At 32.8% G+C, this 18752-nt stretch overlaps 1 protein-coding gene across 1 annotated transcript in view; it reads left to right on the forward strand.

Annotated features, from left to right (window-relative positions):
• The window catches only part of Ahr (aryl hydrocarbon receptor), a 45343-nt gene that overhangs the window by 3879 nt on the left and 22712 nt on the right, over window positions 1–18752 (forward strand). Inside the window, exon 2 of the mRNA XM_026408527.2 lies at window positions 7873–8060. Within this exon, the coding sequence (XP_026264312.2) occupies window positions 7873–8060 (188 nt within the window). The remainder of the gene's footprint in view (window positions 1–7872; window positions 8061–18752) is intronic.

An 18752-nucleotide genomic window follows, 5' to 3' on the forward strand; every position in this document is an offset into this window, starting at 1 on the left:
TATAAAAGCATTGTCTTTCTTGCTATTCTTGCTAACTTGCAGTTCCATCTCCTTAAGCATCACGAACCTCATTTATATAATACATTTATTTATGTATTATTATTTTCAATATATTATCCTCATTAAATGTTTCATATAGATGTAGTGTGATGCCATTTTCTAACAAGCATTTGAAATATAAAGGTGGGTCTTTTCAATTATATAACTATTTCTCCATCATTTCTCTCAAATAGCTTTATTCAGAAAGTTTATGTGTTGTGGCTATCAATACTCTCACACTTTGGACTATGAACTGAAGTGAGTAAAAATGTTTATAGGTAACGTTAAATGACAAAAAGAGGAAAGAAAGTTTACTGTACAAATTGAAAGCACTGGATCTGAAGTAAAAGTTGAGATCGAATTTCCTGACTGTTATAGATCTAGTCAAGTTTTATGACTAAAACATGACAGTCTACTCCTACACTGCCACTATCACAATTAAAACTAATAGAACAATGAGCATTTTATAAATTGTGAAGACTGTTAAAGATACAGATGAGACAGGAACATAAGTCCTTTTCTTTAAATAATTATAGCTTACATTATCACAGAACAATCAATTCTCCTATGAAACAGTGAGAGGCAGTAGATGATTGTGTTCTCAGTTTCAGATGCGACTGAAATGTGTCACTTCATTGAGAATAAACTTACGTAGCACATGCTTATTCCTGAATTTAATTAAAACAATTACATAGAAATAAAACCAGGCAAATCTTTTATTTACATATTTATTTATTTTGATACTGGGGATTGAGCTCAGGGGGCCCTTTAACACTAAACTACATGCCATTCCAGCCCTTTTTAAAATTTTGAGACAGGTTTCTTAGGGCCTTGCAAAGTTGCTGAGGCTGGCATTGAATTTGTGATTCTCCTGCCTCAGCTTCCTGAGTCTCTGGGACTACAGGAGGTTGCCAAAGCACCTGGCAAAACCATGCAAATCTTTAACAATAGTTCGTTTGTACTTCCACACTTCTTTTTGCATAGTGGTTTAATATAACAATCAACTGTTTATTAGCATTTACTCTGACACAAAACAATGTTTTACATATACCACCTTATTTTATTTTTAGAGTAGTACTAAGGAAACAATATTAAGTTTTATGGATAGATACCAAAGTTTAAGTACAGAATTAGTTGGGTAGTACATAAAAAACCTGAGTTTGGATGATGGATCCCCAGATCTTTTGGTTCTAAAGCTTATGTTCTTAACCAGCTTCACAGTACTGTCTAGTGAAAAAGTTCAGTGATGCATATGGTACACCCATATCCTAAGGATTTCCTGTTGTCCACTGTTTCTCCTCAGATAGCATTGTGGCTGAAGTAAATTATTTCCCATTTCCCATCATGATTTATACTTGCTCATCCCATGCTTGCATTCATGTCCTTTCCTCTTGGAATCTCTTTTTCCTATCTTGCTAATTTGTTACCTACCTCCTTCGTTTAAAACATTGTTTTTTAATGGCTACATAGCCATGAATTCCATAATTTTCACTGTTTTCATTTTGGGGGAAGTTCTGTTTCTCCAATCTGTCAATATTTTAACTAGTATTTTAGAGAATATCCTTGTGATATGTAAATTCTTATATTAGTTATTAGTTATTCCCTAGGAAAAATTCCTATAAGGGGAATTTGGGGGTAGAACCTTTAGGGTTGAACCAAATATTACACTCAAAGAGGTAGTGTCAAATTAGTTCCAAAAAGATTGCTAATTATATTTACATTGGCAGTCTGTGGACATGATTATATACTTTCATTTTTGCTTTAAAATATTGTCAATTTCATAAGCAAATAAAGGTTGAGAAGATAATTGCACTTATATGTTGGGATTGCACTTGTGTGTGATAATAGGAATATTTAGGTTTCCATATATTCTACTTGAAGTGTTCTTTACATATCAATGTGTTTTATCTCATTTTTGTTTTTCAATTGGTCCTCCTTTTTATTGAAATATTGTTTTAAAATGTATTCCTATTATTTATAATATACATGCACATTTAAAAAGTCAATTATATGTGTATGTATGTGTATATATATATATATATATATATATATATATATATATATAGTGTGCATATGCCTGCATGCATATACATGTGTGTGTTTATGGTACTCTCTTAAATTTAGCAATTTAGGCTTTATCCTTTGATGTCTTATTGTGGTAGTTAAGGATTTTAGCACTCTTTCAGTTCTCCTTAACCTTTTTCATCTGTCTCCATCCTGGCAATTTTGAATTACATTCACTTTCACTATTTCATTATTTTCAATTATATAAATATTATTTACTGCTGAAATAAGTATTATGCTTATTATCATATGCTATGATTACATTCTTCTAGTTGTGTGCTACTGCTGATTTCTTTTCTAACTGTTTTCCATCTTTTTATTTATTTGCATCTAGGTTCAGCTGTTTCTTAGGTTTATTGGAGATAGTTTGTATTTCTCTTTGTTTTCCTTATTTTGGTGTGATTTTTCTGAAAGAGCAAGATAGTTGTAGAAGTTATGTTTTCTACTATCATGAAACCAGAAATGTCTTGCTTGAATTTAACACTTGATTTAGATGTCCACATCTTCATCTAAGCATCTGGTACATCACTTTTGTAGCATATAAATTTTTGAGCAATATATTATGCTTGATTTGTCTTGGTATAGTATATATTTCCTCCTAGAAGGAAAAGTAAGCCCTTTAAAGAGAGAATCTTCTTTCATCTTTGTAGCTGTCAGAGCTAGTGCATGTAGTACCATGCACATAGTAGGTATTTGAGATTCACTAATTTAACAAGTTTCCATCACTTGAAATTTTTCCGGCCATGTTTCAGTGATTCTAGTATGAAAGATCCAGATTTATGTAGGATCAAGGGGTATTGATTTTTTTTAAAAAAAAGTGAACATGCATAGAAAAATTAAGAGAACATTCATAATGATTTTTTTAAATATTATGGGAAGATTAGCAATTCCTAGGGCAAATTTCATTTTCTTGGTTCTTATTTTTAATGTGTTGTGCTAGAAATTATGCTTTTTATATCTCACGGGGAAAGCAAAGAACCCGTCATAACTAGAAAGCGGCAATAGGATAGTGGCAGAATTCCGACATATTTAAAGTGACTTCCAACCAGAAATCTCAGAAATTTTTGTGAATTATTTTTTCTTCATATAGGGAAGAAAACACCCAGCAGTATCCACCATATAAATGAAATTTGACTGTAATACTATAATAAGCACATAATTTATAAGCACTTGAGCTTTTTATTCAGAGATGAGTACATACACACTGGAGCTAAGAGGAGAAAGTAAAGAATAACTGTGGGTTAAGGTTAGGCTTTGTTGGGTGTAGTTTGTTTGGTAGAGGGATGTATTGAGGAATATTTCACATTTCCTAGCTGGTGGATGGAAAGTAGGACCATCATAGATGCTGAGAAGAGTGGGCCCAAGTTCTAGAAAACATGAATGAGTACATATAGGACACGGACTGACAATAAAAATATTTGCAGTTATTGGCAGGTAGATTGAAGCAGTGGTAGTAGATTAAATTGCCCAGAGAAAATAAGTGACAGAAGAAACTCCTCAGTACTGAGAGCTAATTTCTAGTTAGAAAACATCACTTTAAGTTTATAGGATCACTGAAACTATATCTTTGCATTGTCATTTTGATGCTTTATAATAAATATATAAAAAAACTTCAACTAATTTTGTTATTAAACTGGATTGTCAATTTTGAGGGTTTTGCTTCAAACACTGGGCACAAATGATGGCTAACATTTAGATTGGGAGGTTATGAAGACTTTAAGATAAGATTCAGACTGTTTTTGGACATACTGAGGGGCTTGTTACCACCAGTAGTTACTGTGTGCAGGGCTTTTAAAACAGAAGCATGACATGCAGTCAGCTAGGGCCTTGATTTCACAACAGTTTTGTTTTACAAGTTGGGACAGAATTTTTGAGGTTAAGGTTAAAAAAAATAATAAATTGCTTCTTTGCCTCATCAACATCTTACATTGTCTCTCTTATTTCAGATTTCTGATCTCCAAATCTCCCAGTGATGTTTATTTATATTTAAAATGTAACCTATTATTTAAACATTAGTTGCCATTGTATTATGGAAAGGACATTATAAAAATAAAAACATTAGTATTACCTATGATAACTATAGTTGGTTATTTACATTTATTCTGTGCAGCTTTTATTTGTGTGAGCATATATGAAATATTTCCACAAAATGATTCTGAATATTTCTTACAAATAAGGGCCAAATGTAGTACTTTAACAATCTGTTTAAAAGTTTGAAATCTAGTGGAAACACAGTAGATTTGAAGTGCTGAGTACTTCTCTACCCTGACCTTACTTAATTCTTCTGTGTATTTTACTTTCTTCTGTGGCTTCCAGATTTCCTGGTTCTTCTCTAGTCTGTCTTATATTCCTCCTGGGTGATAAGGAGTGATAAGGCAGATATTGCTGCCTGTACATCTTCCTCAGGCCTATACCTAAATGCAAGTATCACTCAAGCCACTTTTTTTCTTTTTTAATGTATCTCCCATTGGGAAACATAGTTATTTTTCTAAGCTCCAAAGCCCAGAGTCATTTGATACCTCTCCTCGCTCAGTGCTTTTCTCTCCTTTACTTCCCTTACCAACTAGGCTTAGTACAGTGCCCATTTGAGTCTGGGTTAAACGTCTCTTCAAGCCACTCCTTTCTTACCATCCATACCATCACTGTCTCTGGGCAGACTCTGATCCTTTCTTTTCTCAACACCTCTGGCTAGCAAACATAAATAGAGAAATCTACCCTGTATAAATAGAGAAATCTACTACTATGCTGGGCCCTGGGGCTACAAAAAATGACGATGCTTCCGCTGTAATGTGAGCGACAGATGAGTATATGGAGCGAAGTTGCTCAATACTTGACCTTTGGAAATTAGATTCTCATGCTAAATATTTCATAAGGTATACAGCAGTACATCAGAGATGTGGGCAGTTTTGCATTGTGTAAAGAAACAGCCTCAGAATCTAATGCAGGGTTGAGTACCACAAAAAGCCAGCACTCAACGGGCAGCAGTACCACATGGAGACTGCTTTAGAGCTGCTGTTGTTTCCCTTGTGTCATATAACTTGTCTTGCTTCAGTGTTTGTGTTACTCTCTTCTCCCCAGTGTTTTGTAATCATCACTGGACAGTTACCAAGAGTTCAGGACTAGACTGTGTACACATTTTCAATTTATGTGAAGTTATTTGTAAAGAGTATTCCTTAATGTAATGGCTCTGTAAAACATTTGTTCAAGATACAGAAGCCATTTGGGAGTATCTAATCTACTACAAAGCAGGTCAGGGAAGACTTTAAAAAAAAAAAATATTTATTTTTATGTGGTGCTGAGGATCGAACCCAGTGCCCCACACATGCGAGGCAGGCGCTCTACCACTGAGCTACAGTGGGATAACTTTTTATAAAAGTCTTGAGCAAGGACTCAAAGTGGGTAAGACAAAACAGAGGTTGCCTGAAACGTACCAAAGTGAATGTTGATAACTCTAAGAAATTTCTTAGTTCTGGGATGTAATAGATAAGGAAGTCTGATGGAGGAAATGAAACCAGAGGGTAGACAAAGGCTAGAAAGATTGTGAAGGGTTTTGTGAAGAGAGTAAGGACAGTTCAGAGCTACCGAAAGGTTTTAATCGGAGGAATAACGTAAGCAGATGTATGTTTTGGAAAGAAATTCCTGGTGATGAAATCCTAACTTTAGCAATCCCCTACCCTGCTTTCCATATTCTCTATCATCAAAGACAGATGGACAAAACAGGGCTGATTGTGCAGACCCCAACTCAAAGCTTAGGATGACTCTCAGACATCAAAATCCAGCTTTCTACCGGCCTGGACTTTGAGGAAACCTGGTGTCTTCTCCATTTCGAAAATGTTTTCATCAGATGTCCACGTGCTCCTCCTTCATTTCATACATACCCCTGCTGAAACATCCCATCTGGGAGACTTTCCCTGGCTGTCAAAACCAGCACCTCCATCTCTCCTTAACTCCTTACCCAGCTTTATTTTTCTTAGCAGTCACCACCTGGAAAAACTATGTTTGTTCCTCTGTTTCCCTGTCCTCCAGCTGAAATGTACGCTCCATGAGGACAGGAGTTTTCTGTTTTCTTCACTACTAAGTGTTCTGCACCTGGTACATGGTAGATGTTCAAGGACTGTTGAAAGAAAGTGGCCGCAACAGTTTTCCCCTTCTCACTTTCAATCTGTGCTTCACATTGCAGATAGAGACTTCCCACAGTTTCATCCCCCAGTTATACCTCCTTATGAAATCCTTTTCATTTTTCAAGATTCCACCCTCATGCTACCTTTTTCTATAAAATCTTTTTCTTAAGGCACTTGTTCCTTCTACATAGCTTCCATCACATTTTTTGAATATGTAGAAGAGTGTTTTCCTGGGCTATCTAGGATATTATAAGTGGGAATAAGTATTTGTTAACTAGTTATTAAACAGTAGAGAACTATACAATGATGTAGACAAGAATTATAAGTAAAAGTTGAAATTCAGTTGGTTAATTAAAGAAATACACTAAATAGATGTGATTTGAATTTGATTACAAAATGATTTGATTCGATACAGCATGATTATAGGAAAATAGTCTAGAGAAAGTATTGACTTTTATCTATATACTATTTTGCCAATTTGATACCAATTTGATATTTTAAAAATAGAAATAACATGAACTATTATAGAGAAAAACAGAAATAAGGTGCTGAAGATAGTACTTGCTAGGGTTGAGTAATTAACATGTTAAAATTCCATATTTACTTTTTCATCGTCTTTCTATGTAAAATATTTATTTTCCATGTATATCATTTTAAATATGAATTATCTAAAAATGTTTTGATTGAATCAGATTAATGGCACTCTACCCAGGTTATTTTACACTTTTTAACATAATATAATTCCATTTGGCTTGTAAAAATGTCTTTAAGAATTCTTTGGAAAGGTGTAAAGAGATAGAGTCTAAAAATCACTTTGGTTTTCTATTGTCTTCTCTATATTTCACTATGGGTATCAGATGATCTCTAGATTAAGTTGAAGTGAGGTTTCATTGGACTTTCTAATTCAGATTACAAACTATGAAAGCTTAATTATTATTAAGTGGAGTTATTGCCTAGTAATGAAAGCAAAAGTTTCCAGTAATCACAGTTAACCTCTATTAATTTTAATTAAACAAATATAAATAACTGTGGTTGAATTTATTACTGTTTTAATATTTGAGAACCACATTGAATGGCTACAGGAACATCTCTAGATACCAAGAGGGCTTGGGAAATCATTACTATTGGATGATTATGAAATGTATAAATAGAGGAAGCTGGGAATGGTGAAGATAAACTTTTTAAATAGGGTTTTTCTATTCATCTATAACATAAATGATGCTAAGATACTTATGGAAGATAGCAAAGGAAGTATGATTTTTACATAATTTATTATACATTTATTTTCTTTCCTCTAACAATGGCTGTGTTTGGGTGAGGGAAAAAGTATCCTAGTACACTTGTCAGTTGGGAATTACAACACTTCATATGTATGAAGTTTAGTAAGTAAGTGTATTCATACAATATAATTAACATTTTTTCTATGATGAGTTCATAAGCTTTTTAATAAAATGTTATGAAGAATCTTACTCTTTCCCTTGTTTTTCTTAAGATATGAAAGGAAGATTTGGGCAAGATTTATGTAAACTTGACGTAGATTTTTAAAGTTTGTTTTATTAGAGAAATATTTGAGAGATGTTATAATGCAATAGAATTTTTTGGTTTATATTTTTTAAAGGATTTTTATGGTATTTTGTTTGTTTTTCAGAGTAAAGCCAATCCCGGCTGAAGGAATCAAGTCAAATCCTTCCAAGCGACATAGAGACCGACTTAATACAGAATTGGACCGTTTGGCTAGCCTGCTGCCTTTTCCCCAAGATGTTATTAATAAGCTGGACAAACTTTCAGTTCTGAGGCTTAGTGTCAGTTACCTGCGAGCCAAGAGCTTCTTTGATGGTATGACAGCAGGGTTTAATTTTTCTGTGACAACATAAAATACTTATATTAAATATGGATATTTCTATGTTGATAACTGTAAAAAGTAGCCATCTGTGAAAGAAAGTTTTGTTTACTACTATATAGAAGAACTTAGGTGACAAACCCCAATTTAATTATTTCTAAAATCAGTTTTCCAGTTTCATTCATTAAACAGGTACAGCCACTTCACTGATGTATGCTGTCAGTCTTTGAAATTCATGTATCTAGAAGTTATGCTCTGATTATATGTTCAAGTTCTCTATCTTCCAGTTTAATTTTTAAAGTTACTCTCTCTTTTTTAGAAGGCAAAGATATATTATTGCTGGATTTTTTGTATGTTATTTCATTTATCCTTTCAAAATTATATATGTATTTCTACTCCTTTATGTGTTTACTGCAAGAAAATATAATTATTTCTTTTATCTTCATTGGAAAGAGCTCTTCAGCATAGGAATTAATAGAATTGGATTTCATTCTCCATTTTGCCACTGACAAACTATTTGACTTTAACCAAAACAGGTAGCATCCCTGTATCTCAGTTTACTCAACTATGGAAGTTATGGTTTGGAGATAAGGGCCTACGTGATATTTGTGTCTTTTTAATAATACAGTATTTTGTCATCATAGAGTGTTTTATATGGAAGTTTTTGTTGAAAATAGAGTTTCGATGTGAAGCAGTTATTATCAATGTGATTTTTTTATGTCTTGAATATATATTAAATTGTCTATTTTTAAAAATTTTTTAATTTTTTATTTTATTTTCTCTTTTTTAGATATATATGACAAGGAATGTGTTTTGGCATATTATACATACATGGAGTATTACTTATTCTAATTAGGATCCTATTCTTGTGGTTGTACATGATGTGGTCATAACCTTGGTCATGTATTCAAATACAGGGCTAGGAAAGTTATATCCGATTAATTCTACTAGTCTTCCTATTCTCTCCTTACCCCTTCCCTTCATTCTCTTGTGTCTAATCCAGTGGACTTTCTCCTATAAAATAATTCCTTAATTTCTTTTATCTGTTTATAAATTTAAAATAGATTTTTTTCAAGGAAATTATCTTTTTAAAATGTTATTTTACAAACTATAGTAAATGAATTAATGGGAAATTCCAAGTGGCCTGTACCTATGCTTCTCAAATTTCTGTGTACTTACAGTCACCCAGGGATCATGTGCAGGTGCAGATCCTTATTCTCTGTGGCCAGAGATTCTGCATTTCTAATAGGCTCCCAGATGATTTGAGAGTGCTGGTCTAGGTCACTAGGCAGTATCTAGACAACACATTTACAAATACTTGAATTTGTTATTTGAGTTTAGAATATTGTAAAACAGTTTCCCTTTAGATTCGTATTTCTGTGATTTGATGTGTTTAATCTGAGCATCTTTTTGCTTGCTTGTTTGCTTGCTTGTTTTTTCTTTTGGACAAAAGCTGTATAGTATAACACTTGTGGTCTGGGCTATTAATATATGCCAATTTACAAATAGTGATTTCAGGAAGGATTATATATTCAAAAGTTTCATAGTAGATACTATGGTTTTCTCAGATTTGAATAAAAAGTCTTAGAATTTTCAGTTTCATCTTATTGAATCCTTCATCTTGAAGGTTACTTACGCAGTATTTGGTAGTGTGTCCATGAGTGTGTGTTTTAGTTATCTAGTCTTTTTGTGATACATCTGAAACTAGAACTCAGGTCTCTGGATTCCTTATATTGTTTTTCCTGATCATTTCTCAGTTGTTTCTTTTTTCTGGGAACCCTTATATAGCAAAGCTCTGAGGACTTTTCCCCTAGATCTCTGGTTCGCAAGAGTAGTACCCATACAGGCAGTATCAGCATCATCTGGGAACTTGTTAGAAATGCTAATTCTCCTCACACACACATACCCATGGAATCATACATTGCTTGTGGGGCCTGATGTATATTGAATTTTGGGAGTCACTGCTATAGATCGTAACCTTGCAGCCAGGCACAGCTTCATGGAATTCTGAGTTGATCTTTAGCATTTATTAATATGCTGAGCCTACTGCTTCATTGTGTAGTGGGGAATTCCATGCCATATAAGACATCATCTGTCATTAGAGAGTTTTAATGTTTGAGTAATGAGTAATCATACAATCTTGTTAGAAAGGGACTTCAGGTTTTTTGTTTTTTGTTTTTTACTATCAGTAGATATTTTGCTAAGAAAATATATGTATTGCAAATTTAAGTATTTCAACTAGGATGGAAGGCTTTAGTCCTTAGACTCTGGTAAATATTTACTGACTTGAATCATTTTTCTTTACCTTTATAATAAGCAATCAGACTACATTTATGGAAAAGAGGAAAAAAAAACTAGCAAGTTTTTTCCTATTTCAAAGTAGAGGACCAGAACTGAAGCTGCTTGGAGCATGCCATTTAAATACTAACATAATTACTGCCCTCAAGGCAGATGTGTGTATGTGAACATGTAGATATACAGACATGTACATTTAAAGCATGTTATGTGTGTACGTGTGTAAAGACGCACACCCGCACGCACGCGCGAGCGCGCGCACACACACACACACACACACACACACACACACACACACGAATAGCCAGGTGTCCTGTTATTTAAGCCTCAGAGGAGATTCCAGAATTTATCTTTAAGAGAATGTTACAGCATTTGTTAAAAAGTATTTTCTCAGCTCTCAATGAGTTTTTTTTTTTTTAATTTTCGTTCAGTGTATTTGACAGTAGGATCTCATTACCTATTCATTTAATTCCTTTATTAATTATATTATCTTTTAATTTTAGATCTTTAATAATAATAGTTCCAAACTTCACTATACATTAAAAATTACCTGGAAAGCTTATTAAAGTGCACATCCTAGGGTAGATGTCTTATATGCTGATTCAGTAGGTTTTATGTAAAACTCAGGAATCAGTATTTTAATGAGCATGTTACAGAGTCTTTTGACAGTGTCTTAGTTTGGCCTTGATTATCCCTTATTTTTTAGTTTTAAATAATTATTTGCTTTCCTTGTAGAAGGAAAAATTTAAACATACAAAATTTTAGGAAGAATCTAAATGTATTTCTTTGGATTTTAATGATGTGCACACATCTGATTTAGTATCTTAGGTTGTTCAATCCAGGAATGTAGAGTGAGATGGAAAACAAGGGGAAAAAATATTGATTAAAATCAAAAGAGATCCCAAAGTCTTCTCCAGATCACTAATGGTCAGGGAAGACAGCACAACATTTTAGAGCACAAAGAGAATAAAATTTTGAAGGTCACCCTTACAAACTGAATAAATGCTAAATACAAACTAGGAGATTGCGCATGCTGACATTGCTTGGGATTTTGTGCCCAGTTGGATCCACTCTCCCACTGTTAGGGAAACAGTATATCGAAGTGAAGGAAATTCAAAATGAATAACAGGATGCAAACAGGGGGTGTGTAAATTCCTGCGGAAAGAACAATATAAACGAGTAATCATACAATCTTGTTAGAAAGGAAACTCAAGTTTTACTACAACAATAGATATTTTTCCAAGAAAATACATCTATTTATTGCACGTTTAAATAATCCAACTTGGATGGATCTTCTTAATCTCTGAAGCCATGACTGTATTGCTGTTACTGTCTAAAAAGCAACACTTAAGATTTGAGTATAACATTAATGTTTATGTACTTTTAATTAATTGAAAAATTCTAAAATATAACTTTTAAGTACTTGAACTGGACTTAGTCATTTATCATTATGGCAAAGTTCAAAGTACTTTGATAACTATATGTATGTTAAGCTCAATTATCACATTATCTCTGAGGTAGAAAGTATTTTAAAAGTTTAAATAAGACTATGATCAGTAGAGGTTTATTTACAGAGACTGTGATTTTGGTGATTTCAACCTATCCTTTGAAATTGTTGATGTCAATGGGAAGAATTGTTTCCTATTATATTGTGTCTCTTAACAGTTGTCAAACAGTAGACCAGTAGACATTGGGCTTATTGACCTGTCTAATGAGTATGGCAATGTTTTATTCTTAGAGGAATTTTGGTATATATTAATTTTTTAAAAGTTAAGTTTTCTTATTACCTTTTTAAATGCTCATTATCATGTAGGTATTATGTTCTAATTGTTCTGCTTTTTTAATAGCAACCCCCCAAATTAAATTTTGGAAAACAAAGTAAACACTTGGAAATTCCTATCTTTTCTTTTTAAAAACAAATATGTAATGAGGTTAAAAAAAAGGCAGAAAAATGTTTATTTCTACAATAGTAGAGGTTACCTGTCATGCAGCATTTATTAATTCAGTAAAATATTCATAGTAAAAATTAAAATGTAATCATTAACTATGAAATCTTTTACATCCTCCATTATACCTGCGTCATGGGCTATTTTTATGACATCCTTGTAATTCATATGTATAAATTTACTTTGTAAAAAGGAACTTACAAACAAAAAGGTGATTTCCTGTCTAGGTTACCTTTAAGTCTGACAGAACTGAGTTTGAGGATCTGATTGTATAATTCTAAAGTCCTACGTTTGTAATTGTCATAAGAAATAGTTTTCTGCTTAAGAACTATGTATTGCAGAAGAACATCTGAGTCTTGATTTATTATGCATGCTTAAAATAATCACCATTTTATAGTGTAGTTATTAATATGCTAGAATATTTTAAATTAATGAAATCTTAATATGCAAAAGGAAGGGAAGATACAGTTAACTTATTAGAGGTGATGATTTAACATTTATTAGGTATGATATTAGATGTAATTATCTAACCTTTTTTTTTCGTTTTGGTACTGGGGATTGAACTCAGGGGCATTTAATCACTGAGCCACATCCCCAGCCCTATTTGTATTTTATTTAGAGATAGGATCTCACTGAGATGCTTAGTGCCTCTCCATTGCTAAGGCTGGCTTTGAACTTGCCCTCTCCTGTCTCACCTTCCTAAGCCATTGGGATTACAGGCATCCACCACTGTGCCTGGCCTAACATTTTTTTTTTTTAAACCTCATTGTCTATCATGGATCTTCGTGAAATTTATTTTAAATTAAAGCCCACAAATTCTCTTTTCTTTGTCATTCTTTTGCAGATTCTTTGTTTATTCCCAGTTCATTAGGTTTTGACAAAAGAACAATTGTGTTTATTCATCTTCAGCTTGTGCATTTATGTGAATTTCAGTCTTGTATTGTTTTAAACTACAACAGTATTCTTGAAAAACTGTGTGTGTGTGTGTGTGTGTGTGTCTGTGTACCAAGAAGCTTGAATAATCAGTAAAAATGAATTAAATAATAAATTGCTCTCAAGGATTGATGTTTCATTAAGTCTAATGGATTTATATATCTGCTTTTTCATTCATGGAAATTCTGTATTTCACATGCTTTGCTATAATTTTTAAGTTATACAGTAGTCATCTGCAGTAGTATGCTAAGTAATTTGCAGAAGTCAGTGTCACAACAAACGTGGTTTCTTAATTCTAGGGATGTCCAAAGTAGGTTTGTTTGTATAACAGTTTGATATATTTGAAATTATTAAATGTTTGTTGAGTTTCATTTACCAATAGCATTATCGTTCTGAGATAGTGATTTGACCATATATGCCCATTCTAAGACATGACAGTCTAATTCTAAGATTCATAATAACTTCCATAAGTAAAGTTTATAAATCTAGAAGTTGTTTAAGATTTTAATTTATGGACTTTAACATAATCCAAAACATGAATGAATAAAAAGAATAGTAACACGTTCTTATTGAGTGAGCACATTCAAATATTGGCTCTTATTTTTAACATTCTGACCTCTTTGGATCAGGAACTTAATCTCTTTTTTCTTCAAATATCCCAATTTACATTATATAGTTCATTATATTCTATGAATGAGTATAGTGTTTCATGATATAATTTCATACAGGACACTTTCATTCCTGATTGTGTCTTGTTTATTTGCTTGCTGGTGTAATTTTATGCATACTTAAAAGTGACAAATCCCTGTCTGAGATTCAGACTGAACTTAAATGGGTTGTATTTGTGTGTTGTACATTTTTTTTCTTTTCTGTCTTTTAAATTTATTTATTGATATGTTCCCTTTGATTGTTAATTTATGTTATATGTCTCTGAGGTCCTTGATTGGCCATGAAGAGGTTGAGTTAGTCATAAATTTTTGCCTTTACATTTTTCATTTTTTTTAGGCAGCACCATTGACGTGGTAAAGCCAGCCAATTTTAAGCAGTTTTTATTTTTCTTAAATTTTCAAATACACACATTTAACCTTTTGACCTTTTGTGAGGCATTGTGAACTGTTTAATATTTTAGAAATTGTATTCACATATAACATTAAATTAATCATTTTAAAGTTCAAAAGCAAACAGGTACATTACACTAGTCACTTTTTGTTAATGGTATTTATGCATTATTTTTAAATTCTGCCTTACAGCCTTCGATTTTCTGATCAATTTATTTTAGTTAGTGGCTCAGACTCATTTGTTTGTTCAGAGCTGGAGATTTAGATTTTGGAGTTATTGTAAAATAGTTTTATTAATATTTTAACCATGAAAGTAAGTAGATTATTCTAAGTGAAGATCATATAGAGTAAGAGGGAAAATGTCAAAGCTAAGATTTTCTAAGCATGGGCAGAGGTGGAGAAAGCAAATTTGGGAGTAAGAAACTGTGCTAAGGTGAGTTCATTTAAGATGCTGTCATTTGGTGTGTCAAGTTCTTAAGTTACAGGGCGAAAGAGAAAAATTGTACCTGAAAATGTAACCAAAATGAAATGGAAGTCATGCTGAAGAGTAAATACAAGAGGGGGTATTTTCTGGTCCTTGGTTGTCATAAAATCATTCTGTTGTCCTCATCGAGAGGGTGAAAGGCAAGCAGTCAAATTGGATTGGTTGACTTAATGAACCTAAAATTGTCCATAATGACTTCTTCCTGTTCATTGTTTTTTATTCCCGTCCTGAAGTTTTCCCACGTGATGTGGGGCCACCTTTTATTGTCCGTTTCACAGAATATCCTGTTGTCAGTTGGATTCTTGATCATGTCTGGTGACAAGTGCCTGCTTTCTGTGTTCTGAGGCAGCATCCCATCTCTTGCCTCAGGAGGTCAGAGGGAAAGAGTGTCTTTTAATGAGAACACTGGTGGGTAGGAGATGCCAGTGTCCAGCTCACTGATTTTGTGGGTTCCAGTAAGATCTTTAACCTCACTGTTCCACACTCTTCATCCTTTCAGCATGGATGATAATAATTCTTGCCTGCTGTTTTAGGTTTGTAGTGGACTAGTCCTGGACATACTAGATCTGTGAAGTAAATTTTATAATTAAAATTGTTATTGTCACATAATGTGCTATTGTGTTATTTCCCTGCTTCAGTCTTAAGTTATATACTTTGGTTCTGTCTTTGTAAAATTGTTTTTAGAGTTATTATTTCCAATAGTAATATTAATAAGTGTTTTCTTTAAATGTTAATTTTAATTTAGGAAATATGGAGATGTTGCATCCAGAATATTTCTAAATTATTTCTTAAGTTCTTATGGTCTAAGTCATTGTTCTCATAAAGAGTGGCACCTGGTCATCTGCATCACCTGGGAGTTGTTATCCATACGAATGTGGGGATCCATCCTGAACTTACTGAATCAGAAATTACAGGGGGCAGGGACCCAGCAACATATTTTAATAAGCTTTCCAGGTAACTCTGATGCCTTGCAAAGTTTAAGAATCACTGTTCTAAATGATTAGTTATATTATGTTAGTTAAAGTGCAGTTTGAATTCTGCTTTTCTATATGTGAAAAGTTAAATACAACTCATTCCCATACTGAAAAGCTAAATTAACTAATCTTATTGGTTCCATTAATGCAGAGGCATAACAAGTTACAGAGGAATTGTATATAACTGAATATGAAACTGGAGGAATATTAAAGTAACATTTTTGAAAGTCAGTTTTCACTTGAGAGTTGTAATAGGCCTTTTTTTTTTACATACATGACAATAGTGGAATGCATTCTGCTCTTTATTACCCATTTATAGCACAAGTTTTCATAACTCTGTATATAAAGTATGTTCATGCCAAATTATGCCATTATACATGTACTCTTTTTTTGCCTTACAATTCTTAATACACATATATACAACAATTTTTCATATCTCTGTTTGTATAGGTACTTTTTCAGAATGAAAATAGTGGTTATTTTTTAGATTTGCTAAAAAGACAACAGTACTTAACCTTTTCTCTTGTATAAAAGTTTATGTGGTAGGTTGAATTTTATAATTAGTCATTGTTTTGCTCTCTTTTATTCTTCTATCAACGTGGGAATGGAATTTAATTTTCCCTGTCAAAGTAATAATAGGAATGACAAATATTATTGTAAAATGAATTGAATTTGTAGCAGTGAATAGGGACTTAAAGGGCATATGCTTTTCCTTGGCAAAATTTATCATGGAATCTTTCTGTTTAAATGCAAACTATAATAACAAAATACAAATATATCTACCACAAACCAATATTTCTTCCTCATGAATTTTCTTTTTTGAACAATTCAAAGCATATTTTTTTAAGAGAAAGTATTTGGCTTATCAGGAGATGGACATCTGAACCTAGATGTATAAGGAAGGAAAGTAGTATATTAAGAAACATGGAAATGACTAAATGCATGTAGGAATAAGACTGTAATCATTTGGAACATGATGTATTTCTTAATGCTATAATATATTTATATTCTAAATTCCATCATCGATTAGATTTAATTCCTATTTGTATTTTGTAATTCCTTTGGAGACCTCTCAATGAGGAAATAGTTGAAATTTCTTGGCATTTCATTGTATCTGTATTCCTTTTGCTTGGGAAGGTTGCACATATCTCACTAATGGGGAACATTTTAATAAATGTCTGTGACAGTACAACAGATGCTTCCCAAGTAGTAGAATTAGCTAATGACTTGATTTCTGATGTTATATTCTATTCATGTGAACTGTCATACATTTAATTTCAGTGGTGTACTGTTTAAATTGTGTTATATATCCTATTAGGCATATGATTTATATAATGGTTTGCAGTTTTGAATGAAGTACTTTCAAATTTGTATCTCATAGTCAGTCATCATAGCAGTCCTATGAGATGAGAAAGTACTCAGTTAAATCGAGACCCCACTGATGTGCAATTTATTATAAGTTTTCCATGATGGTTTCAGAGTATGTAAACTCAGTTTAGAGTTCATTATCTCTCTCTGGCAGGAAGTTGAAAAACCACCACACACACAGGGGTCAGGCTACCTGGGATTTTGTCCAGGCTGTACCACTTAAAACTCTGTTTAAGAATCTGGAAAAGATCTTAAATTTCCCTAAGTCTCGATTTCCTAACATATTCCAATAAAACAATGCCAGCATCATAAGGCATTAATAATTAAATAAAACATAAGTACTGGGCATAGAGTATGTGCTTGGTGTCATTTATTGCTATTAAGTAATAAATTTAAAGTCACTCTGATGGTCAGAAATAGTGCTGTCACCATCTTACTCTTCCGTTGCTTTACAATCAAGGCAACCAATACATACATGAAAGTGACTGGTATTAATTAATATAGCTTTTGATGATTTAAGAAGGGAGAGTAGTAGGTATGAGCTCAAGAACATGAGGGGAAAGTTTATGGAAGGGTAAAAATTGCATAATCTGGTGGAGCAGCCAGCGCAGTTTCCTAAAATGTCACAGTAGTGTCTTTTAGATGGAACTGTCAAGGGAGGGCACTCTTCCTGAACTCATCTTTACACATATTTACTTAAAGCCTTTACTGATGACTATCAGGAACAGCAGAAATACTTATTTGTGTGTTTTTTGGTATAACCTATCAATGATGATTCCCAAATGCATTTATATACACTTGTGGTCACTTTTCTTTTTTCTTTTTTTAAATAATTCTTATTTATTTTATTATTGATTTTATTTTTTAAATAATTGACAGTGCAATGCTTTACAATTCTTGTTACACATATAGAGCACAATTTTTTTGTATCTCTGTATATGAAGTTGTTGACACCAATTCATGTCTTCATACATGTACTTTGGATAATGATTTCTATCACATTCCACCATCATTACTAACCCCCTGCACCCTCCTTTCCCCTCCCACCCCTCTGCCCTATCTAGAATTCGTCTATTTCTTGTGGTCATTTTTCCTACTTAAGCTCTGTATATGTGTGTGTGTGTGTGTGTGTGTATGTGTGTGTGTATTGCCCTTTCAGTATTTAGAATTATAAGAATTATTATATTGTTATATTAATTAAATAGTACTGTAGTAAATATTACCCTTTCAACATTTAGAATTTTAAGAATTATTTAGAGAAAATTTGATCCTATTATTTTTTCACCCATAAGTTCTCATAACATTTTACTTAAATCCCATTCTAGCACTTAATATTTTTAGCATTCTTTTCTAGTTCTTCATTTCCTTAGCTTATATGTCCTTCTTAAAGGGTCTCACATCTAATTCCATTAACAAATACCTTAGTACAAGCCCCAAAACAAATTGTAAGTTACTCTGAGGTAAATAGTCTCTTTAATTTCTTATTCAGGTTCTCAGTGGTCAAGAAGTCATCTCCCAATGTTTATCTGTTGTTGTCTCCTATCAGTAACTCTACTTGGAACTGACATCAATTCCATTGGTTAAAAATTATTTTAAGGCCTGGGGATGTGGCTCAAGGGGTAGCGCGCTC

Source organism: Urocitellus parryii, chromosome 3 (assembly GCF_045843805.1).
Source record: "Urocitellus parryii isolate mUroPar1 chromosome 3, mUroPar1.hap1, whole genome shotgun sequence".
NCBI classification, from domain to species: domain Eukaryota; kingdom Metazoa; phylum Chordata; class Mammalia; order Rodentia; family Sciuridae; genus Urocitellus; species Urocitellus parryii.